The sequence below is a fragment of the Ziziphus jujuba genome, chromosome 3 (assembly GCF_031755915.1).
Source record: "Ziziphus jujuba cultivar Dongzao chromosome 3, ASM3175591v1".
Classification (NCBI taxonomy): domain Eukaryota; kingdom Viridiplantae; phylum Streptophyta; class Magnoliopsida; order Rosales; family Rhamnaceae; genus Ziziphus; species Ziziphus jujuba.
This window is the reverse complement of record NC_083381.1, coordinates 14,764,021-14,790,254: the sequence shown is the minus strand read 5'-3', so window position 1 is coordinate 14,790,254 and position 26,234 is coordinate 14,764,021. Positions and strand designations below refer to the sequence as shown.

Here is a 26,234-nt window from a genome sequence, read left to right as displayed (position 1 = left end):
AAGTGTGATGAAGAGTTAAAAGCATGATTTCAGCAAATAGCACACAAGGAGAGTTGACATCATTGATCAATGACCATCAACGCATGTCATTTTTCCATAGTTTAACAAAATTATTCCACGTCAACAAATAGTACTTTTAAATTTGACAGCCTAACTAGCAATAACTACTGGTAATCACCCCTAGATCTTGTGTTCAGGGCTTGGTAATGCAATTACCCTTCCCCAGTTTTCCAGGGAAAAAAAAGTTCCGAGTCCAACAGAGCAACCTATACTTGCTAGGCTGCAAATTATTTTCACTTTGGAAGGCCCAATAAAAAGTTGCATTTTGTAAAATATATTTTTATATATACTATTCATAATCAAACAAATTTTGCATGGCCCAATAAAAAATTGAATTTTGTAAAATATATTTTATATTTACTACTCATAATCAAACAAACGTTGCATGGCCCAATAAAAAATTGCATTTTGCAAAATATATTTTTATATTTACTATTCATAATCACACAAAGGAGTGAATGTAAGAAGTGAAAATGATTGTATATATCATATAAAATAAAGTTTCATATTGGATGAAATAGATAAATATCAATAATGTGAATATAAGGGGCTTACCACTAGACCAACCTAACTTGTCAAATAAGTTGGTATCTTGTTTAGAGAGTATTGCTATTATCACCAGACAGTAAACAATATTTTATAGTATTGCTTCTATCCGTGACAAACAAACATTTTTATTTTATTTGTACTTTTAATATTTTCAAGAAGGATCATCTCCTAAAATACAATAAAATATCAGTTGGCACAAATTAAAAATGCACTGAAAGCCAAGATTCTCCAACTTTTTTATATCTTAATTTGCTATTCTAATGACTCACAATCTTGTTCACTCCATGTGAACATATTAAACAATAGCACACCATATGGAAAAATATCCTTTTTCTTTGGCCAAACAGAAAACAAGTAACAGCATGCCAAAACAAGTAATTTGAAACATTTTATCTATCAGAATAAAACTACAAGCTAAGGTTGAAGGTTCCCCTGTCTGAACTGTCACCCTTGTGTTTTTTTTTTTTTTTTTTTTTTTAAATCTTGAAATAGAAAACATTGATCTACTAGTTGGTGGCTTAAACTTTTTGACTTCTTTTGAATCAATCTTTCTTTATTTCTTTTGTTCAGAAAATTGCCAAGCCTTTACAACCAGTATTAAAAGGTGGATTTCTTTGACCAAAAAGAAGGTTCCATACGAAATTTTCAAGCATGCAAAACAAAAATAAATAAAAAAATGTAGCAACTGCATGGCTAAATAAATTGACCCTTCACACAGACTATATAAATAGCAATGCTGATATGCATTTCTCATCACCTCTAAAACTCCTTCAAATTTCAGCAATAAACTCCTAACTCCTAATTCTTCCTTTGATCTCATTTTTCCAAGCCCTTTCAGGCATCATGGGTGTTCTATCTTATGAATCAGAGTTCACTTCATCTATCCCTCCCGCTAGGCTTTTCAAGGCCTTTGTGCTTGATGCGGACTACCTCTTCCCAAAACTCGCGCCCAATGCAGTTAAGTCAGTTGAAATCATTGAAGGAGAAGGAGGAGCTGGAACCATCAAGAAAATCACCTTTGGCGACGGTTAGTATAACGTTACTTAGTTTACATCATTTTTTTTTTTTTTTTCCCATGATCATATTGTTCATTTAGTATTTTGGAAGTACTTTTCAAACTATTAAAAATAAGCACTTAAGATCATAGCCAAGTTTCATAGAAAGTTTCTCATTCCCTCATTGTATGAATTTGCAGGCAGTCACTTCAACTATTCAAAGCAAAAGATTGAAACAGTTGACAAAGACAACTTTCTACAGTTTGATCGAAGGAGATGCCTTGACAGACAAACTTGAGAAAATCTCTTATGAGAACAAGTTTATTGCAGCTGATGGAGGATCCGTCATCAAGAGTGTCAGCAAATACCACACCAAGACCGACGACCATGATATCACAGAAGACAAAATCAAGGCAGGGAAAGAAAAGGCTTCCCATCTCTTCAAGGTTGTTGAGAAGTACCTCCAGGAGAATCCTGATGCCTACAACTAAGCCAATTTTATTGTTCACTGAAGTGTGATTTCCTATAGTTTATGTCCATCAATATCAGTTTCTTGGGCTTGTTTTTGTTTCTCAGAATGTTGAAGTGTGAACATTTTGTATTTCTTTATTATGATCAAATAAAAACATCAGGTGAGCGATCACCAAATATAGCACTGCCAAATAGTGAATTATCTACTTCCTTTAACAAAATGCATAGCAAAAGCAGAGAATAAAACAGGGGAAACCTACAGCATAGAACAATCAATGGCTATTTATCAATGACTATAGAGAAAAAAATAGTTATAGTTGAATGTACAATTCTACATATACCTTTCCATCTCATATTTTTTCAAATAAAAGTTAACTCAATTTAACCACCACATAATGTAGTTGTTAGGTTGATAGCTGGTATGGTTATCAGGGACTTGACCATCTCGAAGAGCATTCCATAGAATTTGTAGCAAAACAACCAATAAACATAAATATGTTAGGCTGCTTAGCAAGCCTGCTATCCAAATATTAACTTCGTATGGTTAAGAAACTGTGAAACATATTTTAGATTATTTTCCATCAGCCACCTTTGAGGACATGTGAGCTTTCTTGAATTGCTGTGAACAATTATGAATAATCCTCAATCATCAATGCATGCCAAAAAAAGTTCTAAATTACATAAAAATTAATTCCCAATTTTGATCCTTTGATTGAATATTTCCAAAAGGCATTATCCCAAAGTTTTGAATAATGCTCCAACAATGTATAATCATTAGACTGCACAAATTAGAACATGTACCCAAAACCAAGATTCTACAACTTCTACCTCCAAAATAGCTACTCAGAAAATAATCCTCAATTATGTCAATCCACATGGACTTATTAAACAATTGAATATATACCATCTAGAAACTCATCTCTCTTTTTTTTTTTTTTTTTTTTTTTTTTTTGGGTCCCAAAAAAGAAAATGTTTTTTTTGTCTTTGGTTAAGAGGGGACACCTCTAACACCGACTGATCCTTTTTCTGGATCAATTGAAAGGTAGACCTATATGACCAAACATAAAATACGAACGAAGATGCCAAAATTGGTCCCACATTTTCCATTCATAATATCATAGAACAGTTTTAAAATTTTTCCCTTTTTTGGAATGTTCTATGCAAATTCCAAAATTTCTGAGGAATTGAATGATCCACATGTATATGTATTGAGGAACCCTTTCTGATTGATTGATCATTTTGAGAGGTTCAATATCTTATCAAGATGAATTATATACCCAATATACTTTGGTAACTAGGTGTTGTAAAATATATGTAATATATTGACTATGACTGTATATCAGCACGAATATATGTATATTATCCAACAGAAATTTTTGCGAAAAGATATGAAACTTATAAAAGCACTATTTGAGTTGAAAATGCCAAAGAGGAATTATTGTTTTTCAAGCATGAGGCTCAAAAAACATAGGACCTAATAATTATTTTCGGAAAAAAGTATTAAACCTAATAATTAATTAATAATTAATATTTATATCATACTTATTAACAATTAAATAATCCAGTGAGAAACTTTTATGAGTTTTTCATGCTTAGCTTAGGTAACTCACTCCATCTCTTTAATTTGCTTGACTTTGGAAAATTAAAATATAGTTAATATTATTTAATTATATTTTTCAAAAGCTTTTCCATCAAAGCACTCTTTTATAGTAGACCATCTAGAATCACTAATTTTTATTCTTTATCACAATATGTTTGCCTATGAGAACACCATGTTAAACAAAATTAATGTTTGAACAGCCTCCTTTACTTTTCCCTTTAATTTTAGAGGGTGAGAGTGTGATGAAGAGTTGAAAGCTTGAATTCAGCCAATAGCAGACAAGAAGAGTTGACATCATTGGCCAATGACCATCAATGCAAATCATTTTTTCATAATTTAAACAACAATATCTAATTTGCCTTAAATTTCTTCAAACTAATGAAGTTAGATAAACTATCCTTTTTATGGAGTCAGTTAGCAGCCAGAACTATTTGGGTGCTTTTCAATCATAGGATTTATAAAGACCAACCCATTTCTATATATATATATATATATATATATATATTTGAAACAAGCAAACCCTTTATATAAATGGAGCTTTTTCATAATATTATAAAGCATCATTCTTCACCAAGTAGAGGCTTCCGTCGTAAATATGGAAGCACGCAAAATTTGCAAAAACTTCATGCCTAAAGTAACTCAGGGTAATCCTTCAGCCAAAGTCTACAAATAGCAACTCTAATATGCGTTTCTCTTCATCTTAAAACCTACTTCAAATTTTAGCAATACAATCCTAGTCTTTCATTCTTTCTTTGCTCTCATTTCTCAAACCCTCTTAGCTACCATGGTTGTTCTATCTTATGAATTAGAGTTCACTTCCTCTAAAAATATATAAAAAGCTTGTGGTAACTAGAGATGTGAAGATTGATGAAAATCCAAAATGGGATTGGAGTAAGAAGGAGCTATTGGTGAATGAGGATGAGCCACGGTTTGAGAAAGAAAATGAAGAAAGAAATGTTGAAAACAACAATGATGAAGACAATGAGAAGGATAATGATCTATTCAAAGAAATCATTGGAGCAGATTTGGAGGTTGGTGATTGTGTTAGAGGGGAGATCTTTGTCTGAGATTTATGAAAGGTGTAATGTTGCACTTGTTGACCCTACATGTGTGCAAGAGGGCATGATGAAGAAAGAGTGGAAGGAAGCAATGGATGTGGAAATGGAGATGATTGAGAAGAATGAGACTAAGTCTTTGTTATTAAACTGAAAAATAAGAAAGCAATTGGTGTCTAATGGATCTTTAGAACCAAATACAATCTAGATGGCGCCATTTGTAAACACAAGGCAAGGTTGGTGATCAAGGGTTATGCACAACAAGCCGGAGTTGACTATGGGGAGAAGTTTGCACCCGTAGTAAGGATGGAAATCATTAGGCTCATCCCGACTCTTTCGACTACTAAGCAATGGAGCGTGTTTTACTGGATCGACATTTTTGAATGGTGTGCTGCAAAAAGAAGTGTATATGAAGCAACCCGAGGACTATATGGTTCAAGGGCATGAAGATAAGATTTATAAGCTTCACAAAGCCTTACATGATCTTAAGTAAGCACCCAGGGCTTGGTATGAAAGGGTTGATAACCATGGCTTTAGGAGGAGTCAAAATGAACCCACCTTGTATGTGAGGATTGAAAGAAACATGGTAGTGGTTTCTTTGTATGTGGATGACTTGTTGGTCATCAGCGAGGACCCAAGGAATGTGTATAAGCTAAAGCGTGAACTTGAGGAGGAGTTTAAAATGTCTAGCTTGGGTATCATGAATCCAAGCTATTTTGTATATTAATCCACAGCCTTGGGGTAGGTATAGTTATGTAATAGCCTTGGGCAAATGGTAGCCTTCAGACAAATATGGTAGCCCTTGAACAAGTACGGTTATATAGTAGTCCTCATGCAAGTTGTACTAATACCATCATTATCATTATTATCGTTAATATAATAGTAATTATTATTATTATTGTTATTGTGGTCATTGTTTTATTACCTTTCTTTCTATTTATGCATTTGATATGTTCAGAACGTGGTATAGAGATATAGAATTGTACTAAGTGGGTCATGTGGGTAGACACAAAATATAAAGGTATTTGTGTTTTATTAAATTATTCCTCGCACCTATATACTTGTACTATTTTTTATATAGAAGTTCTGAAAATTTGTGGAATATATTGTAGTAAAGTGAGAGGGATAAGGTGGTACTGTATAGAAATGTATTTTTGTACAGGTAATTTTTTGGGCATGCTCAATCCTTAGGGTAGATGCTGCCGGATTTTTCGTAGGACTGTCCGGTAGGGTTTTCCTGTGGGATCACAGCTTATCTAGTGTTCTGGGAAGGGATCCTGGATGGGTCCTGGCATTTATTTTGTATATTTTGAAAAACTCTATGTGTGGAGTAATGTGGTAGGATGTTGCAGTATCAACTATTCACTCAACGTCTTGGCTTGAAATGTGAAGACACATCTCTTCATGTGTGGAGCAACATGTCACTTCGCCTTTAACAATGACTAAAATCTTACCATCCTTCTATGGCTAATTGTTATTTAGTCCCCACTCTACCAATATATTCCTTTAGTACTTCTTCAAGTGACCCTCTTAGCCATAATAAAGGCATTTATATATTAGTCTCCTTTCATTTGTGGATCTACCTCTCCCCCTGCCTTGACTACTTTCTTGTTGTCTCCCTCATTTCTTTTTGACAAATGCATGTGACTAGTCATTGCTTATGTCTTTTCTTCTGGCCTCCTCATTAAATACGGCATCAATTACCATAGCCATGGAAAGTTTATCGTTTGGTGCAGAATTGCTAAGAAAGACCACATGGTCTCCCAACTATCTAGAAGAAAAATAGAAAGTAAAAGTTTCTGCTCTTCATCCCCTAGTTATAACTTCACCACAAATAATTGATTTACCAAGCTCTAAAGCACACTAGTGTGTTAGGCTTCAAAAGTTCCATTCTTCAACTTCAAATTCACTAAACACCTTATTAGCACGACTTTATTCCAAGCAATCTTGGCTAGGTACATGTCGTCCGACTTCTTCCAGAGTGTGTATAAGTCTATCTCCTGTGCAACATGATGGAAGACACTATGATCAATCTACCCCTAGATTTAATAGATCGTTTTCTTGTTTAGTTTCTTTCATTTTGCTTCTTTGTTGGGATCGAGATTCTTTCCTTTGGCATCTAAAAGGTCAAAAAAATCTTTACAATTGAGGAGATCTTTCATCCAAAGTCTCCAAAATGTATAGTTCGTAGCAATAAACTTCACTATAACATCTGAAAATGATTCCTCCATTGACATATTGAGTTATAATGGCTTGATCAAAAAATTAGAGCTGAATTTGGCAAAAAGAAATCCACCAATGCATTTGAAATGGTCAAAATATTTGTTTGACTCTTCTAGCTTCAAAATCTAGATTTTAGAAAATTTAGGCAAAAATGTAACTCACCAAACTTCAATAGTTGATTATGGGGTTTAAATTCACCATTGAGGTCTATTATCCAAGGGCCCACCATCGTTCGATTACATTGGGTTTTTTATCATGCATACAGATGCCCCATATGGTTTTTGGCTCTAATACCACTTGTTGTGATTTTGTGACCATTAAAAACACAGAAAACAAAGGAATTAAAAGTAAAAGATATATTATTTTTTTAAAATCCATACATAAAAAAACTTCTCTAGAAACTCTCCTCTTGAAATCTCTAAAAAATATATGTTGCCTATGATATAAGACTAAAAGCCTAACACATATTTATAAGATAATAAGGTTGTTGTTTTACAAACTAACTTAGCTACCAAACAAACTTAACCACCAAATAAATTTAGAGAACAAGCAAAAACTTTAATAGGGTGGTTTTAAGAAGAGATTGGACCCAATGCTGGCTAGTATATATTGTTAGGACTAATATTATATCAACTTAATCATACACACACACACACACACACACACACACACACACACACACATATATATATATATATATTTCTTTCTAAATTCTCTTAATCACATATTGTGCCGAACAATTTCTTTCATATTGAAAATTAATACCATTTTCAATGTATTCATATCAGTTCCTTAATATTTGACTCATCTACACAATTTTACTACCTCGTTATTATGAAAGACATAAATAATCTTTTTTCCCTTGCCTTTTTTTTTTAAAAAAAATTTGTGTTTAAAGTACTATCTGCTCCCATTAGTCTTTCAAAATCAGCAGTTGGAGAGATTTTCCACTAGCTATTTGATAAATATTTAAGAGAAAAAATTTCATATAGACGGAGAAGTAATAAATAGGGCGTTGTTAGATGACAAGATATGAAGACTTGGAGGGTATTAGAGAAGAATCTTATCTAGATATATATATATATATATATATATATATAATATATACTGTTAGTTCCTTGTAATCTCTTGATTTACCATTTTTATCATCATTTTATCTGTAGAAATGTAATATTTTAACTTAATGAGTAGAGCAAGCCTTTACACAATATTGTTTAGTTTAGTTAGTACAGAGGGGAAAAGAAGGATGTAGAGATATGCAAAGGAAAGAAAAACATAAAAAGGAGAGAGGCATCAATTTTTAATGAATTAGAGTTTTATTTAGGGAAAAAAATGTGCAATCCAACTAAAGTGTAGGTACTAACTAAAATAATTTGTTGTATCCAACTAAATTCTGCTATTTATTACTATTAGTGACAATTATAAACTTATATGATAAATTTAAATTGGTGGATTTAATTTTTTTTTTATTTTTTTTACTAAAACAGTAAAAGTGAATTGTTTAATACTAACTATTTAAATTATTACTCGGTATATATGTCTTGCTGGTTTATTAATGATGATAAATAATATATATATATATATATATATATATATTTTTGTTGAGATAGTTGGAGTATCCAAATATATATTAATAAATAGGAGGAACCGAAAGGGAATTGTTGAAAGTGAGTTAATTAATGGATTTCTGATTCTAGGGTTGCCTTCCAAAGCAAGTTGCCATCCACATACTTAAATATATAGCATTCAATAGAAAATTATTTATAATAATAAATTAGATAAAATATATAAATTTAGATATATGATCATTCTAGTAAAGTTACATTATCAAATGTTATAGTTTATTCCAATACAATATATTTTAATCTACTCCAATATATAATACATTTCAATACAATACTACTTCCTATCAAACAAGTCTTAAATTTTTTGCATACAAAAATGTCCATTAACTATTATTAGAACCCAAAAAAAAAAAAAAAAAAATCCAATTGCCAAAATTGTAACAAAATTTGTAGATTGACAGTGAGCTATGCAAAGCTTTGTGAAACGAGTGAAAAATGTAATTATTCCAAATTAGAAAATATTAAAGTGCAATTGTCCTATTTTATTAATAATTAATACCTATATCTTTAGAGAGTGCCAAGGAAGCAAATTAAATACAAAAATTGTAGTCAGGATTTAACATTCAGTATAAGTGAAGTTATTTTTTAAGGTAATCTCTATAAACGTAAACTTGATGAAAAGGAAAAAAAAAAAAATTTAAAAAAAAAAAAAGAAAAAGAACCGCGTACAAGAAGAAAACTAAATATTTTATAGAAGAATAATTTGACAAGGAAAAGTATAATAATAAATCACTTATCACGGGCTTCCAGTTGTATAATCGATGACTTTTCAATATCTAATTTATTCAAACCACCCTGACATAATGTTTGATAAAAAAATAAAAAATAAAAACAAAACCTGACACAATGGCCCAGCCACATATGACTATTTTTGGTCAAAGGCCATATGTCACCGCTAAAATTTACATTCTTGCCACTCCCATCACCTCCACGTTATACGTATATCTCTTTAAATCGATATGACGACAAATGGGAAGTCGTGGGGCTGATCATATCAAGATGGCTACTCCTTCAGGTTATATGAACATGGCGCTTCTTGTTCTGATCATCTGGTTTCTTATCAGGCTTAGCCTTACTATTGAAGCTATCCCTGAATACCGATACAGTGTATGTCCAAACACATCCACTTTCACACCAAACAGCACCTACCAATCCAATCTCAATCAACTCCTGTCTTACCTGACCTCCAATTCCACTCGCGACACCGGATTCTACAACACCTCTGCTGGCCAAGACCCTGGAAATGTTGTTTACGGCTCGATTCTATGTCGTGGTGACGTAACCATAGATATGTGCCAAGAATGTGTGACAATTGCAACCAAAGATTTAGTTGAGAAATACTGTCCCGTAGCAAAGGTGGGTGTAATATGGTACGATCGTTGCATGATACGTTACTCGAATGAATCTTTCTTTGGCAACATGGACGATTCTCCTTCCGTTTCGATGTCAAACACACAAGATATTTCCGAGCCAGTCCGGTTTAATCAGCTGTTACAGGTATTGATGAACAACTCTGTGACAAGAGCCGCGGATGCTCCAACAGGGGCTAAAAAATTTGCCACGGAAGAAGCACGATTTACAGCAAACGACACGTTGTACAACCTTGTCCAATGCACCCCAGACCTGAACAGCTCCGATTGTGATAGGTGTCTCCGAGGAATGGTTGCACGTCTTACGAGTTGTTGTTTCGGACGGCCTGGGGGAAATATTTTGAGTCCCAGTTGTAATATTAGATACGAAATCTACCCTTTTTACGAGCTGGCGGCTGCACCAACCCCGACACCGTTGCTTGTTCCTCCTCCACCTTCATCCGGATCTGACGGTAAATTGAAACGCATCTTCTTATGTTAATGTTACTAGCCAAGTCTAACTTAGCTTGTTTTACTAATCCATATGTTGTATACTCCCTTTGAAAAGTGTGATTGTTTATATGGGAGAACTTAAATAGTCTCAAGCACATTGATATATGATTACATTTTCATGTCTTTGCAGGAAAAAATCAAATCTCAACAACACTTATAGTTTCCATTGTTGTTCCAATATTTGCTGTTATTTTTTTCCTTTCCGCTGTAGGATACTGTTTCCTAAGAAGAAGAACAAAGGAAAAGTACAATGCTATACAAGAAAGAAATGGTAAATTTTTATAGGGAGAGAATTAATTTATTTCCTTGTCAAATTTAAGTCATTTATTATTATTTTCACCTACAGCTCGATTTGATTCTGTTATTTAAAAGCTTCAACCATATATATGCCCGATTATTATTATTATTATTATTATTTTAAAAAAATTAACTGTACATTAATGATTTTGTAGATGGCAATGATATATCTACTGTAGAATCGTTGCAATTTGATTTGAGTATTATTAAAGTAGCCACAAACAACTTCTCTGGTGGTAACAAAATAGGCGAAGGTGGATTTGGCGAGGTTTACAAGGTAGTTAGGTTTTCAGAAATTAAAATTTCAATACAACTCAGACTTTTGATATTTTCTCAAAATTGATTTTTAGCAATACATTCAGGGAATACTTCCAAACGGGCAACATATAGCTGTGAAGAGGCATTCAAAAAGCTCTGGGCATGGAGGAGAAGAGTTTAAGACTGAGGTTGTATTGGTAGCGAAGCTTCACCACAGAAATCTGGCTAGGCTATTGGGATTTTGCTTGGAAGGAGAAGAAAAGATTCTTGTTTACGAATTTATGCCCAACAATAGCCTTGACCACTTCCTATTTGGTTTGTCTTTTAACATATTTAAAACTTTCAGCATTAGCTGTCAATTGTTTAAAGTAGATTTAAATATAGTTTCATTTAAAATCTTGCTCATTCTAAAAAATCTACAAGATTTGTGGAAAACTATATATATCTATATGTATATTTGTATTCTTGTTTTCTTCTTGTTTTCCTGGAACTGAATGATTTCTTTATAGACACACATAGACAAAATCTTAATTGTTTTATACTAAGTTTATATTTTTACTAATTACATATTTGTAGACCTTGACAAGCAAGGACATTTGGATTGGTCGAGGCGTTCCAAAATTATTAATGGGGTTGCTCGAGGGATTCTTTATCTTCATGAAGATTCTCAATTGAGAATTATACATCGTGATCTTAAATCTAGCAATATATTGTTAGATGAGGAAATGAATCCAAAAATTTCAGACTTTGGGCTGGCAAAGATTTTTGGAGTTGACCAAACTCAGGGGAACACAAGTAGGATTGTTGGGACATAGTAAGAGTTTATATTACTAATTTCTAAACTATAAATTAGTACATTAATTATATATTTTCCATCTTAATGGAATTCTGATACCTTTACCAGCTACAATTTAAATTATCACATTTTTAAACTTTCCTATGTGACTAAACTTTTAGTTCATATTTGGTTGTCTGTAGTGGTTACATGTCACCAGAGTATGCATTTCATGGAAAATTTTCTGTGAAGTCCGATGTTTACAGTTTTGGTGTAATAATTTTGGAGATTGTAACTGACAAGAAAAATAGCAGTTTTCTTCAATCAGATGGTCCCACAGACCTCCTGAGCTATGTGAGTATGAACCAAAATGAAACTATGTAATCTATTTCATCATTTGTTGTCGTGACATTTTAAATGGCACTATGAATTAATACAGGCTTGGAAACATTGGATGGATGGGACAATATTGGAGATGTTGGATCCTAGCCTAGGAAATTCTTATTCGAGAAATGAAGTAATTAGATGTATTCATATTGGCTTACTTTGTGTAGAGGAAGATCCAGTGAGCAGACCCACCATGGCAACGATAGTTCTCATGTTAAGCAGTTACTCTGTCTCATTGGCATTACCTCGCAAGCCAGCTTTTTTACCGCAAACTCGAACTAACCAAGACATGCCTTCAGTTGGGATCGAATCCAACAAATCTACAAGCAAGTCTAAGTCAACTACTATTAATAATATGTCCATTTCTGAAATTTTTCCTCGGTAGGGTTAATTTATCATTGAAGGCATTGTCCATTGCCAGGCCAGCTTTTCTACTGCATCTGCCGTTTTTTAAGACAAGTATCAATGTTTTTTAAGACAAGTATTAGTTCTCGAAGTATTCAATTCTGTTTTTTGTAATTGTAAATGAAATTTTCGTTTTAATATTTCTTGTCAAACACTATAAAAAAGTATCTATCTTAAAAATTGACAATCAAAAATAATTTTAGAAATATTTGCAAGGGTATCCATATATATTAAAGATGTGGAATTGAAGTTCTTTTTAATGTTTTATTATCATTTGCTGGAAGGTCGAGATTAGATTTTCCATCCTCCAATTCATGTTGTTGGAATCAAAATTACAAGTTCTTATTTGCTTAAGTCCAATTGTGTGACTTTCCTAAACTTGTTTCAAAATACCTCATTCCATCTTTTGAGCCTGATATGCATGGCGATCTTGGTGGCCCAAATGACTTTGTTTACTTTAAAATTTTGACAAAAGGACAAGTGCTGCAAGGAAATGAAAGAAAACTTTGAAATTCCAGATGTTTAACTCAGATAACCAAATGAAGGCTAAGATTCCATTAATATAGAAGCTTCAACTTCAAGAAAATTGAACAACAAAACAGGCCTAGATCCATGTTAGACCGATGGTCCTTTTATACAAAGAAGACCTCAACAACACCGTTTAAATAATGATCAAATACAAAATAAAACAAACGACTAATTGGAACTTATTAAAAATAATAAAACTTATTGATGAAAGGGTGCGCATTCACCTCTGTTAGAGTAATGACACTTTTGTTGCTGCAATTAGTTGTTTTTCTATGTTTAGTTACTTTATATTCAGTTTTATGTTTAAAACACTGTTGTATTAGGTAGCCAAAAATACGTCTTGGTTTTTGGTAGTATGATTACTGTAGTGTTAGGTGAAAATTAGATGTATTACTTTTGTAAGTTTATGTTTATATGGTTTCTTTCCAAAAATGAATGCAATGTAGTTTTTCACACCAGATTAAGCTTCATTTTTCTTCTTTTCATTTTTACTGTGTTTTTTGTTTCAAATCCCACAAAATGGTATCAGAGCTTCTATGATCTTGAGGGGCCGTGAGTGAAATAGCAAGAAAAATACAGAAACCTTCCTTCTACCTTTCCTTCCTTTTTTAAATGGCTTCAGCTCATTTTTCTGCTCCATCACCTCCTATATTTTTGGAGAAAATTATGTCGTGTGGTCTATAAAGATAAAAGCTTACCTTCAAGCTTTTGACTTGTGGGAAGTTGTGGAAACTAATAGAGATCCTTCTCCTTTGACAGCAAATCCCACTATTGCACAAATAAAGCAACATAGTGAGGAAGTTACTGAAAAGTTTAAGGCTTTATCTGCTTTACATGCTGGTGTTTCAGATGTGATGTTCACCAGAATTATGGCTTGCACTACAGCCAAAGAGGTATAGGACAAGCTGAATGAAGATTTCCGGGAAAGTGCAAGAACAAGACAGATGTAGGTATTGAATTTAAGAAGGGAGTTTGAGACTCTAAAAATGAAGAATTCTAAGTTGGTGAAAAACTTTATAGATAGACTTATGAAGGTAATAAACCATATCAGAATTCTTGGAGAGGAGCTAAGTGATAGAAAAATGGTGGAGAAAGTGCTGGTTAACTTGGCAGAGAAGTTTGAAGCAAAGATCTCATGCTTGGAGGAGTCAAGAGACCTTAATCAATTTTCTTTGTCGGAACTTGTTAATGCTTTACAAGTAACTGAACAAAGAAGATCTATAAGACAAGAAAGAAACCTCAGAAAGTGCTTTTCTAGCACTATAAAAAGGAAAGGCTCCAGCAAACAATAACTAAAGGAAACAGCAAGGTGGAGGAAGTAATGACAAAGGAAGAAATGGTGCTGGTACGAATAGAGATGGTGAAAGAAAGAAGTTTATGAAGTGTTCTCATTGTAAAAAGAACAATCATTCTGAAAAGTATTGTTGGTTTAGGCCTAATGTTCAATGTAGGGCTTGAAAACAACTTGGACATATTGAAAAAGTTTGCAAAAACATAGGAAGACCAATGCAATAAGCACACCAAGTACAAGTTGCTAATGAAGCACAGCAAAATGAAGAACGGTTATTTGTTGCGACATGTTATGCAGAAAACGACAGCAAAGAAGCTTGGTTGGTGGATTGTGACTGCACTCAACATATGACTCATGATGCTGATCTCTTCAAGAGCTTGGAATGAAGCTTTGTTTCCAAAGTCCAAATAGAAAAATGGAGATTATATTCAAGTTCAAAGCAAAGGAGATGTGGCTGTGGAAACTTGAATAGGTACTAAACTCATTTCAAATGTGCTATATGTACCTGAAATTAATCAAAGCTTGTTGAATGTGGGACAAATGCTTGAAAATGGATATTTTTTGAATTTTCAAGATAAGTCTTGCATAATATATGATCAACATGGAAGTGAAATTTCTAATGTTGCAATGAAAGATAAAAGCTTCATAGCAGAGTGGAACAATAAGGGAAACAATGTTTTTATACCAAATCTAGTGACGAATCTAAGTTGTGACATAAAAGGCTTGGTCATTTTAACTATGACTCCTTAAATCTAATGCATGAAAAGAAATTGGTAGATAATATGCCTACTGTTAGCAAAAATCAAGAAGTGTGTGAATTTGTCAGCTTGGTAAACAACAAAAGTTTCCATTTCCTTCAAAAAGTGCTTGGAAAGCTTCTAAAAAGCTTCAATAGATTCATAGTGATGTATGCGGACCTATGAGTGAGAATTCCATCAATGCTAGCAGATATTTTCTCACTTTCATTAATGATTTCTCTAGAACATGTTGGCTATATTTTCTGAAACAAAAATCTGAAGTTACTGAGATATTCACCACCTTTAAACTCATGGTTGAAAATCAAACAAGGTGTCGCATCAAGGTGATAAGATTAGATAATGGGACTGAATATACAAATCAAAAGTTTAAGTAGCAATGCAAAGAAGCTGGAATTCAACATCAGCTAACTTCTCCCTATACTCCTCAGCAAAATGGGGTTAGTGAGAGGAAGAACAGGACTATTATGGAGATGTGTAGATGCTTGTTGTTTGAGAAGCAATTACCAAAGAAGTTTTGGGTTGAAGCAGTGAATACTTCAGTATATTTGCTAAATCGATTACCAACTAACGCATTGGAGTCCAAAACTCCATATTAAGTGTGGTATCGAGCTAAGCCTACTGTGGAGCATTTGAAAATATTTGGGAACATTTGTTATACACATGTTCTTGAATTAAAAGAGACAAGTTGGTTCAAAAGGCTGATGTAGGAATTTTGTTAGTTATAGCAGCAACTCAAAGGATACAGAGTATATCATTTGAAGACTAACAAGCTGATTGTTAGTAAGAATGTTAACGTTGATGAAGCTAATGTTTGGAATTGGGAAAAAAGTAATGTTCACATCTTTATTTTATCCAAAAGCATGATGAAATTCAAGAGGAGGTTGATTCAGATGATGAAAATACTATTGGAATCTGAGGTACAAGATCCTTGACTGATGTATATGAGAGATGCAACCTAGCATTGGGTGATCTAATTACTTTCTATGATGCAAATCGGTTTAAGACATAGAGAGAGGCCATAGAAACTGAAATCAGCATGATAAACAAAAATAAGACTTGTGAATTGGTGAACAAACCTCAAGGCAAAAAAGGCAATTAGAGTGAAGTGGGTCTTTAAAACCAAACTCAATGCAGATGGTACAATAAAAAATCATAAGGCAAGGTTGGTAGTTAAGGGTTATGTGCAGCAACCAGGTATTGATTATGGAGATACGTTTGCACCAGTTGCAAGGCATGAGACAATCACATTACTACTAGCTCTTGATGCTCAAAAAGGTTGGAAAGTATATCATTTAGATGTGAAATTTGCATTTCTCAATGGTTACTTGCAAGAAGAAATGTATGTTGAACAACCTGAAGGCTTTGTTGTTCAACTTGAAGTCTTTGTTGTTCAAGGAAAGGAAGACAAAGTTTACAAGCTGCATAAAGCTCTTTATGGCTTGAAACAACCTCCTAGATCTTGGTATAGCAGAATTTTGGGATTGATGAACTATTTTCTTGGCATGGAAATATGTCAATCTAGTTATGGCATTTTCTTAGCTAAAAAAAAGTATGTTGTGGAACTACTCAAAAAGTTTGATATGAAGAAGTGTAATCCAGTTGATACTCCAATGGTTCACAATCAAAAGTTTGAACTCGAAGATGGTGCTACCAAGATTAAAGTTTCAGTTTATAAAAGCCTTATAGGGAGTTTGCTATATTTATGTGATTCTAGACCTGATATTATGTTTTCTGTGAGTTTACTTTCTAGATTTATGCATGCTCCATCACATATGCATTATTCTATAGCTAAAAGAGTGCTAAGGTATATTAGAGGTACTATAGATTATGGTGTTTGGTTTTCGCAGCAAGAAGAAGGCACTTTGATAGGCTATATTGATAGTGATTGGGCTGGTAGCATGGAGGATTCAAAGAGTACTTCAATTACTTATTTTCTATTGGTTCAAATCCATTTTCATGGACCTCACAAAAACAAGGTTCAGTTGCTCAATACACAACTGAAGCTGAATATATTGCTGCTATAGCTGCTTCGAATCAAGCTTTATGGCTAAGAAAGTTGTTTATGGATTTGATGGAAAGGCAAGAAGAAGCTACCATTATATATTGTGATAACAAATCTACAATTTCCATTATAGAAAATCCAGGTCAACATCGAAGAATAAAACATATTCCAATCAAATATCATGCTATGAGGAAAGCTGAAAGAAATGGTGAAGTGAAGTTGGTTCATTGCAGGTCTGAGGTCTAACTTGCTGATATTTTGACAAAAGCATTGCCAAGAAACAGGTTTGAAACATTAAGAGATGATCTTAATGTTTCCAGCAAAAGTGCCAAGGAGGAGTGTTAGAGTAATGACACTTTTGTTACTGTCATTAGTTACTTTAGTTACTTTATGTTCAGCTTTATGCTAAAAATACTATGGTATTAGGTAGCCAAAGTATGGCTTGGTTTTTGGTAGTATGATTTCTGCAGTGTTAGGTGAAAATTAGGTGTATCACTGTTGTAAGTTTGTGTTTATATGGTTTCTGTCCAAAAATGAATGTACTGTATTTTTTCACACCAGATTAAGCTTCATTTTTCTTCTTTTCATTTTTGTTGTGTTTTCGGTTTCAAATCCCACAGCCTCTATAACTCTCCTCAGCCCAACATGTCATCATCCACTTGCAATGGTTACAAGGATTTTGAAAATGGAATGACAACGTTTTAGCTGTTAAATGGTCTTCTCCATCAACAAGTCTTTGGTACGATTTCGTCATTCAAGCCACCAAGTCAAAGTTAATAGATACATATATATATACACATAGAGAGAGAGAGAGAGAGAGAGAGAGGACAAAAAGGGCATGGCTTGTATTTGGAATGACAGAGGAACTATAAGAGTATATGAACATAAATTCTACATTAGCTAGATACGAATATTTTAAAAAGTATATAAGAGATTTGAATTGCTCCTTATATAGAATTAGCATAGAACCACAAACAAGTGATATCAAAATTAGGAAACAGACAAAGCATATCCTTCATCCTCAACAATACATCTATGGTGAATAGGATCTATAATAGATGACAAGGCTTGCAATCGATGTTTTTGTTGATTCCTCCTCTTGATACAGGCTTACAGCAATGTAACGATAGCTTTCAGCCTATGAAGGATAGGCTTATAAGTCAAACATGGTGATAACAAGTTGCGCGCTGGCTAGCATATTTTGTTGGGACTCAATTTGTATGAGCTTAATCACATTTTTTTTTCTTTAGCCAGTATATATTGTTGGGGCCTCATTTTTTATCAGCTTAAGCACATACTTTCTTTCTTTCTTTTTTTCTTTTTTCTCTCTCTTTCTTTTTCCTTTTTGAAATCGCTTAATCACATATTTGTGCCAAACAATTTCTTCCATATCGAAAATTAGTATTACTTTCAAGCAATTCACATTAGCTCCGTAATATATTTAACTCATCTTTATAATATTGCTACCCTTTAGTTTGAATGACATGAATAATATTTTTTTCCCTTTGCGAATTTTTAAATTTTGTTTTTAAAGTGTCTGCTCCATGCGTCTCTCAAAATCAGCACTTGGAGAGATTTTCCACCATTTGATAAATATTTAAGAGAAAAAATTTCATGTAGATGGAGAAGTAATAAATAAAGCCTTGTTAGTTGAGAAGAAATGGAGACTTGGAGGGTATTTGCCTATTAGGAAAGAATCTTAGATAAATATTATATATATATATATATATATAGTTTATACTGTTAATTCCTTTGTAATATGTAGATTTACTATGTTTATCGTCCCGTATCTGTATAAATGTCGTTCAATGTTGATGAGTAGAGCACAGGCTTTACACAATAGTGTTATCATAGAGGGGAGGAGAAGAATATAGAGATATGCAAAGGAAAGAAAACATATAAAGGAAAGAGAGACATTAGAAAAAGGCATCAGACGGCTTCTTTTTTACTGTTCAATCTGAGTGTCAATGTATACGTATGCCATTATTTAATTAGTTATACGTAGGACATCTTATTATCTAAGTTGTCTGAAAACCGATAAGATGGTGGATTGGATAATGCACGTGCTTAAGTCACATATTCGCATTGGACCCATTACCAAAATAGAAATAGAAAACCAATTTACTCGACGGTGGACCTGGATCACCCGAAATTTCATTGGAAATTTCTTGGGGATGAACAAATGTGACAGCTCCAGTGGAAATTCCATGGTATTAATACTTCTTAAACTTCTTATTGGGTAGTACACAGGACTATTGACCGACTTAAAAATAATGCGGCCTACGGCTGTGGTTCTCTTCCGAAGCATGCAACAGGAAACTTTAAAACTACATATCCACTTGTGCAGTGCCCCCAGTAAATTTATCCCGGCAAGGTTGCAGCAATTGCTAAAACGACATTATCGGAAGAATTCCAACATATATATGTGTTGTGATGAGAAAGAAGGTGGAAGAGTTCCTATACCCAGCTGCGAAATTAGATATGGGGTTTACCCTTTCTATGAACCTAGCACTAGAAGTGCCACACCACCACCACACACAACTCTAATATTATCACCATCTCCTCCTCCCGATAATATCAAGCAACATCCAGACTATCAAATGTATCCACCACATATAACACTGTCATTATGGTCATAGAGATTATAGGGTTAATTGATTGCATTTTAGTACTCATGTATTTTGTATTTTAGTTAAATTAGACAATATTGAACATTCAAATTTAAAAGGTTTTACATTAATTTTTTAATTTATAATTTATTTTATCCTAGTCTAATTTCCAAATTGATTTTCAAATTAACTAATAGAAAATTTAAAATTAAAAAAATAAATTAGTTTCCTCATTAATCAATTAAAATGAATTAGAGTTTTATTTTTAAAAAAATGTGCAATCATACTAAAATACGCAAATTAAAAATACAACAAATTATTTAGCAATTAATAAAGGAAAAAAAATCATGAATTCCATTCAACCAATTTTTAATTATATTCCATACTTAGCTCTAAAGCCCAACTCATAACTATTTTTAAAATAGATAATAATTTAATATAGTAACAAACCCTAAGGAGCTCCAAGGTTATACGTTGTTGGCCTCGCTTGAAATAAAATTAGAATATAAGGACAAATGAAAATTTTCCAACATATAGAGAGGGTATAAAAAGTACAAAGCCATTTTGTTGTTGAAAATGTGATAATCTTGCCACCTTGTGCAGGCCAAAGTCTACCAAGGTTTTCACCTTCTTCTTTCTTTACAAGAAATGTTTTGTTAAATATCTTAAAACAATATCTAGGTCTATGTTTTATGCTCTTTTTAATATCTCAAGAAATGTTTTGCTGAATATCTTAAATATTTAGGTCTATATTTTATGCTTTTTTTTCATATCTTTGGAATGCCTAAGTATTGTTGTATTTATCTTAGGAATTGTCTTTTTTTCTGTTAAGTATTGCTATTTACTTGTAGAATGGCTAGCTGGAAATTATATTTCCAGCAACATAGGTGCATTGTGGGAGCTGGCATGTTCTGTGTTGTTTGAACCAAGTTATGAATTTTTGATATGTTGTAATAGACTTGTATAAGAAAATATATCAAAAAGAATGATTCAAAAATGACATGGGAAGTCAAAGATATGTAGGTTGCAATTGGCACAACTGGTGAGATTTCCAGCAGTTATGGCCCATGGATTTGAGATGAATTGGAGGCTCTACCCAATTCCTTTGGACCTAGTCTTCTCCATATTTCATCTCAATATTTCAACATGCCACATATCAAATTTCAAGTAGTTTGGATAAAGATATCCCAGTCTTCCATCAGATCAAAGGAGTTTTACCTGATTTGGAAAGAGACAATCTTTGGAATTCAAAATCTCACCAACCTTTACCATCTTTGTACACTTATATGTGCAGCTGGTATTTGGACTTTGAGATGTGATAAAAAAAGGTTATGAAGTTGAGGAGTTGAGAGCAAATGCTACATAAGCACAAAGACTTGCACATGAAGCTGAGATAGCTAAAGGATTCAAAGCCTTGATAGCCTTTCATTCTTCAATGAGTAACTCCATCTTTACTAGAATCATATCTTGTATAACTTCTAGAGAAGATTGGTTAAAGTTGCAAGAAGAATTTCAAGAAAACACTAGAAGTAGACAAATGCAAGTTTTAAATTTAAGAAAAAAGTTTGATCAAAGGGTTAAAATATTGATTTCAGCCAATAAGGAGCCAGAGAGTTGACATAATTGACCATTGACCATCAATATCTGTCATTTTTCCTTCTTTCTTTTTTTGACAATAACATCTAATTCGTTATACATTTATTTAAACTAATGAGGTCAGAAAAAAATTACTCTCTTGTTTTTCATAGGTTTTATAAAATGGAGCAAACTTTTATAATGAATGGATCTCTTTTTATAATCAATATTCTAGTAAGGCACCATTCTTTGACCAAATAGAAGTTCCCATAGCAAATTTGGAAGCATGCAATAAGATAACTCTTTACACGAAGTCTATAAATATAACCTTTAGTATTCACTTCTCTTCATCTCTAAAACTCCCTCAAGTTTCAGCAATATATTCCTAGTCTTGTTAATCTTCCTTTGCTCTCATTTCTCAAACCTTGTTAGCTACCATGGCTGTTCTATCTTATGAATCCGAGTTCACTTCCTCTATCCCTCCTGCTAGGCTTTTCAAGGCCTTTGTCCTTGATGCAGACAACCTTTTTCCAAAGATTGCTCCCAATGCTGTTAAGTTTGTTGAAATCATTGAGGGAGATGGAGGAGCTGGAACCATCAAGAAGATCACCTTCGGAGAGGGTTAGTATATACTTTGCATCATTATATTCATGATCAACTTGTTCATATAGTTCTTGGAAGTACTTTTCAAACTACTAAGAATTTCCGAAACTGGAAAACATGAGTCATAAATTGTGATTGTGAGCAAGATGTTGGAGTCAGTTTCTCATTCACTTAATGTTTGAATTTTCAGGCAGCCACTTCAACTATTCAAAGCAAAAGATCGAAACAGTTGACAAAGACAACTTCGTCTATGCCTATAGTTTGATCGAAGGAGATGCTTTGATAGACAAACTTGAGAAAATCTCTTATGAGACCAAGTTTATTGCAGCTGATGGAGGATCTGTCATCAAGAGCATCAGTAAATATCACACCAAGACCGACAACCATGATATCACAGAGGACAAAATCAAGGCAGGAAAAGAAAAGGCTTCCCATCTTTTCAAGGTTGTTGAGAAGCACCTCCAAGAGAATCCTGATGCCTACAACTAAACGAATTTTATTATCCACTGAAGCGTTGTTTCCTATAGTTTATGTCCATCAATATCTATTTCTTGGGCTCGTTTTTTTACTCTTAATGTTGAAGTGTGAACATTTCTATTTGTTTTATTATAATCAAATAAAAGCATCTGGTGATTGATCACCAATTATTGTAGTTGCAAATGGTGACTTCTCTCCATTTCCTTTAAGAACATGCATGCAAAAGCAGAGTAGAAAACAGGGGAAACCTAACATAGAACAATCAATTGCTACTATTCAATAAATATACAGTAAAAAATATTAATAGCTAAAAATTCAACTCTATATATGCTTTTCCATCTCACATTTCTTTGAATTAAAGCTAACCTAATTAATTTAACCACCATATATGGTAGTTTCTAGGCCGGTATGGTTATCGGTGACTTGACCTTTATGGAGAGCATTCCAAAGAATTTGCAGCAAAACAACTAATAAACATAAACTTGTTTTTCTTGAAATTTCTGCCACATTTGATGATACGTGGGTTTTTCTTGAATTAATGATGAATGATCCTCAATCATCATTGCATGTCAAGAAGTTTTTCCATATTACATAAAAATGAACTTCCAATTTTGGTCCTTTAATTGAATATTTCCAAAAGGCATTATCTCAAAGTTTTGAATAATGCTGCAACAATGTATAATTATTAGATTGCACATATTGGAAGATGTACCCAAAACCACGATTCTACAACTTTTACATCTTGAATAGATACTTAGAAAATAATCCTCAATTATGTATAACCCACATGGACTTATTAAGCAATTGCATATATACCAGCTAGCAACTCTTTTTCTCTTTCCAAAAAAAGAAAAATGCTTTTTGTCTTCGGTTAAGAGAGCACACGTCTAACACCGACTGTTTTGTGATCAATTGAAAGCCAGACATGTTTGACCAAATAGAAAACATGAACCAAGTTGCCTAAATTGGTCCCACAATTATCCATGTATAAGATTATTCAATAGTTTTCATGATTTTTCCCCTTTTGGACTTTTCTATGTAAACTCCCAAAGTGCTCATGAAAAGATGAACCTTTTTTCTAACTGATTGATCATTTTGAGACGTTCAATATCTTAATCCAAATGACATTATGTAGGTGTTGTATATATATTACATAAATAGACTACCACTATACTTTGGTATGCATATTACTTATTAATAATTAAGTAATCCAACATGAAATTTTAGTAAAAAAGGTATGAAACTTATAAAAGTACTATTTGAGTTGAAAATGACAAAGAGGAATTTTTATGAAAGAAGCATTAAATCTACCAGCTTAATCCAATGGGAAACTCTTACGAGTTTTATCATGCTTAGTTCTGTTAACTAACTCCATCACTTTAATTTGCTTGACTTTGGAAAACTAAAACATAGTCAATATTATTTAATTATATTTTTCAAAACTTTTCCACCAAAGCACTATTTTATAGTAGACCATCTAGAATCCCTAATTTTTATTCTTTTATCACATTGTTTCCCTATGAGAACACCATCTTTAGCAAAATTAACGTTTGAACAGCTTCCTTTATTCGTCCCTTTAACATTTAGAGGGTGAAAGTGTGATGAAGAGTTGAAAGCTTGATTTCAGCCAATAGCAGACAAGGAGAGTTCACATTATTGAACAATGACCATCAATTTATGTCATTTTTTTTCCATAGTTCCAACAACAATATTCTAGTTTGCCTTTAATTTCTATAAAATAATGAAGTTAGAAAAATGGTCTTATTGAAAATAGTTAGCAGCCAGAGACTGCTTGGCGTGCTTTTCAATCAATAGGATTTATAAAGAACAAACCTTTATATCAATGGAGCTTTTTCATAATCAATATTCTAAGGCATCATTCTTTGACCAAATGGAAGCGTCCATATTAAATTTGGAAGCATGCAAAGAAAAGAAAAGGGGGGGCAAAAACTGCATGCCTAAATTAACTCGGGTTAAACCTTCAGACAAAGTTTATAAATAGCAATTCTAATATGTAGTTTTCTTCATCTCAAAAACTCTTTCAGATTTTAGCAATACACTTCTAGTCTTTTATTCTTTCTTTGATCTCATTTTAAACCCTTTTAGATACCATGGCTGTTCTATCTTATGAATCTGAGTTCACTTCCTCTATCCCTCCAGCTAGGCTCTTCAAGGCCTTTGTCCTTGATGCAGACAATCTATTCCCAAAGATTGCTCCCAATGCAGTTAAGTCTGTTGAAATCATTGAAGGAGATGGAGGAGCTGGAACCATCAAGAAGATCACCTTTGGTGAAGGTTAGTATTATTTTAGTTGCATAATTATCTCCATGATCATCATGTTTTTTGGAGTCTGTTTCTTATTTCCCTCAATGTCATGAATTTGCAGGCAGCCACTTCAACTATTCAAAGCAAAAGATTGAAACAGTTGACAAAGACAACTTCGTTTATGCCTACAGTTTGATTGAAGGAGATGCCTTGACAGACAAGCTTGAGAAAATCTCTTATGAGACCAAGTTTGTTGCAGCTGATGGAGGATCTATCATCAAGAGCGTCAGCAAATACCACACCAAAAGCGACAACCACAACATCACCGAAGACAAAATCAAGGCAGGGAAAGAAAAGGCTTCGCATCTCTTCAAGGTTGTTGAGAAGTACCTCCAGGAGAATCCTGATGCCTACAACTAAACCAAATTTACTGTTCACTGAAATGTAATATTTCCTATTATTTATTTCCATCAATGTCAGTTTCTCGGGCTTGCTTTTGTTTTCAAGAATGTTGAAGTGTGAACATTTTGTAATTGTTTTATTATGATCAAATAAAAATATCAGGTGAATGATCACAAAATATAGTGGTTGCAAATAGTGAATTATCAACTTCATTTAACAAAATGCATAGCAAAAGCAGAATAGAAACAGGGGAAACCAACGTAAAACAATCAATGGCTACAATGCAATGTATATACAGTAAAAAATATTTGTTGCTTAATATTCAACTTTTCCTATACTTTGCCATCTCAAATTTCTTTAAATTTAAGTTAATCAAATCAATTTAACCATCATATATCCTAGTTGCTTGGCTGATAACTAGTATAGTTATCAGGGATTTGACCTTTTTGAAGAGCATTCCAATGAGCTTGCAGCAAAACAACCAATAAGCATAAATTTGTTAGGCTGTTTAGCAAGCCTGCTATCAAAATATAAGCTTTTCATGGTTAAGAAACAGCAAAACATATTTCAGAATTTTCCATCAACCCCCACTAGACAATTATTTCCAGATTTGAAAGCTTCAACCACATTTGAGGATATGAGGTTTCTTGAATTACTGTGAACAATAATGAATGATCCTCAATTTAATCATTATTGAGTTACTGTTAATAATGATTGATACTCGATTTTGATCCTTTCATTGAATATTTCCGGGCATTATCTCAAAGTTTTGAATATTGTTGTAATAATGTATAATCATTAGACTGCACAAATTAGAAAATGTATCCAAAACCAAGATTCTAGAACTTTTACGTCTTAATATAGCTGCTCAGAAACTCTTTTTTTGGTTAAGGGAGAACACGTCTAACACCGATGATCCTTTTCTGGATCACTTGAGAGGCAGGCTTGTTGACCAAACAGAAAACAAGAACCAAGATGCCTAAATTGGTCCCACATTGTCCATATATAAGATTATACAACTGTTTTCAAGATTTTTCCCTTAATTTATTTATTTTTTTTATATTCAAATTCCAAAATTGCCCATTAAATGAATGATCCATAACTACATATATTGTGGAACCTTTTCTAATTGATTGATCATTTTGAGGTTCAATATTAATCC

At 33.1% G+C, this 26,234-nt stretch overlaps 3 protein-coding genes and 1 pseudogene across 3 annotated transcripts; all 4 read left to right on the top strand.

The window, feature by feature from the left end:
* The first annotated feature begins 1,385 nt into the window (after positions 1 to 1,385).
* Positions 1,386 to 2,256, top strand: LOC107422301 (major strawberry allergen Fra a 1.04-like; annotated as a pseudogene).
* Positions 2,257 to 9,537: 7,281 nt separating this feature from the next.
* Positions 9,538 to 12,710, top strand: LOC107422264 (cysteine-rich receptor-like protein kinase 25). Its single transcript, XM_048476721.2, has 7 exons — positions 9,538 to 10,400; positions 10,571 to 10,711; positions 10,893 to 11,014; positions 11,100 to 11,310; positions 11,572 to 11,809; positions 11,974 to 12,124; positions 12,210 to 12,710. The coding sequence occupies exons 1-7, from the start codon at positions 9,548 to 9,550 to the stop codon at positions 12,540 to 12,542; spliced, it is 2,049 nt and encodes a 682-aa protein (XP_048332678.2). The 5' UTR covers positions 9,538 to 9,547; the 3' UTR covers positions 12,543 to 12,710.
* Positions 12,711 to 21,669: 8,959 nt separating this feature from the next.
* Positions 21,670 to 22,588, top strand: LOC107422275 (major strawberry allergen Fra a 1.05). Its single transcript, XM_016031704.4, has 2 exons — positions 21,670 to 21,946; positions 22,119 to 22,588. Exons 1-2 carry the CDS (start codon positions 21,763 to 21,765, stop codon positions 22,415 to 22,417), a joined length of 483 nt encoding a protein of 160 aa, XP_015887190.1. The 5' UTR covers positions 21,670 to 21,762; the 3' UTR covers positions 22,418 to 22,588.
* A 1,838-nt stretch (positions 22,589 to 24,426) lies between these two features.
* Positions 24,427 to 25,265, top strand: LOC132799062 (major strawberry allergen Fra a 1.05-like). Its single transcript, XM_016031721.4, has 2 exons — positions 24,427 to 24,700; positions 24,792 to 25,265. Exons 1-2 carry the CDS (start codon positions 24,517 to 24,519, stop codon positions 25,088 to 25,090), a joined length of 483 nt encoding a protein of 160 aa, XP_015887207.3. The 5' UTR covers positions 24,427 to 24,516; the 3' UTR covers positions 25,091 to 25,265.
* Positions 25,266 to 26,234: the final 969 nt, after the last annotated feature.

Bases quoted from the DNA above. Each gene is read 5' to 3' on its own strand.
- LOC107422264 (XM_048476721.2), top strand. From the start codon at position 9,548: ATGGGAAGTCGTGGGGCTGATCATATCAAGATGGCTACTCCTTCAGGT. The intron at 10,712-10,892 runs GTAAATTTTTAT...ATGATTTTGTAG, and splicing joins TGCTATACAAGAAAGAAATG to ATGGCAATGATATATCTACT. The intron at 11,311-11,571 runs GTTTGTCTTTTA...ACATATTTGTAG, and splicing joins CCTTGACCACTTCCTATTTG to ACCTTGACAAGCAAGGACAT.
- LOC107422275 (XM_016031704.4), top strand. From the start codon at position 21,763: ATGGCTGTTCTATCTTATGAATCCGAGTTCACTTCCTCTATCCCTCCT. The intron at 21,947-22,118 runs GTTAGTATATAC...TTGAATTTTCAG, and splicing joins GAAGATCACCTTCGGAGAGG to GCAGCCACTTCAACTATTCA.
- LOC132799062 (XM_016031721.4), top strand. From the start codon at position 24,517: ATGGCTGTTCTATCTTATGAATCTGAGTTCACTTCCTCTATCCCTCCA. The intron at 24,701-24,791 runs GTTAGTATTATT...ATGAATTTGCAG, and splicing joins GAAGATCACCTTTGGTGAAG to GCAGCCACTTCAACTATTCA.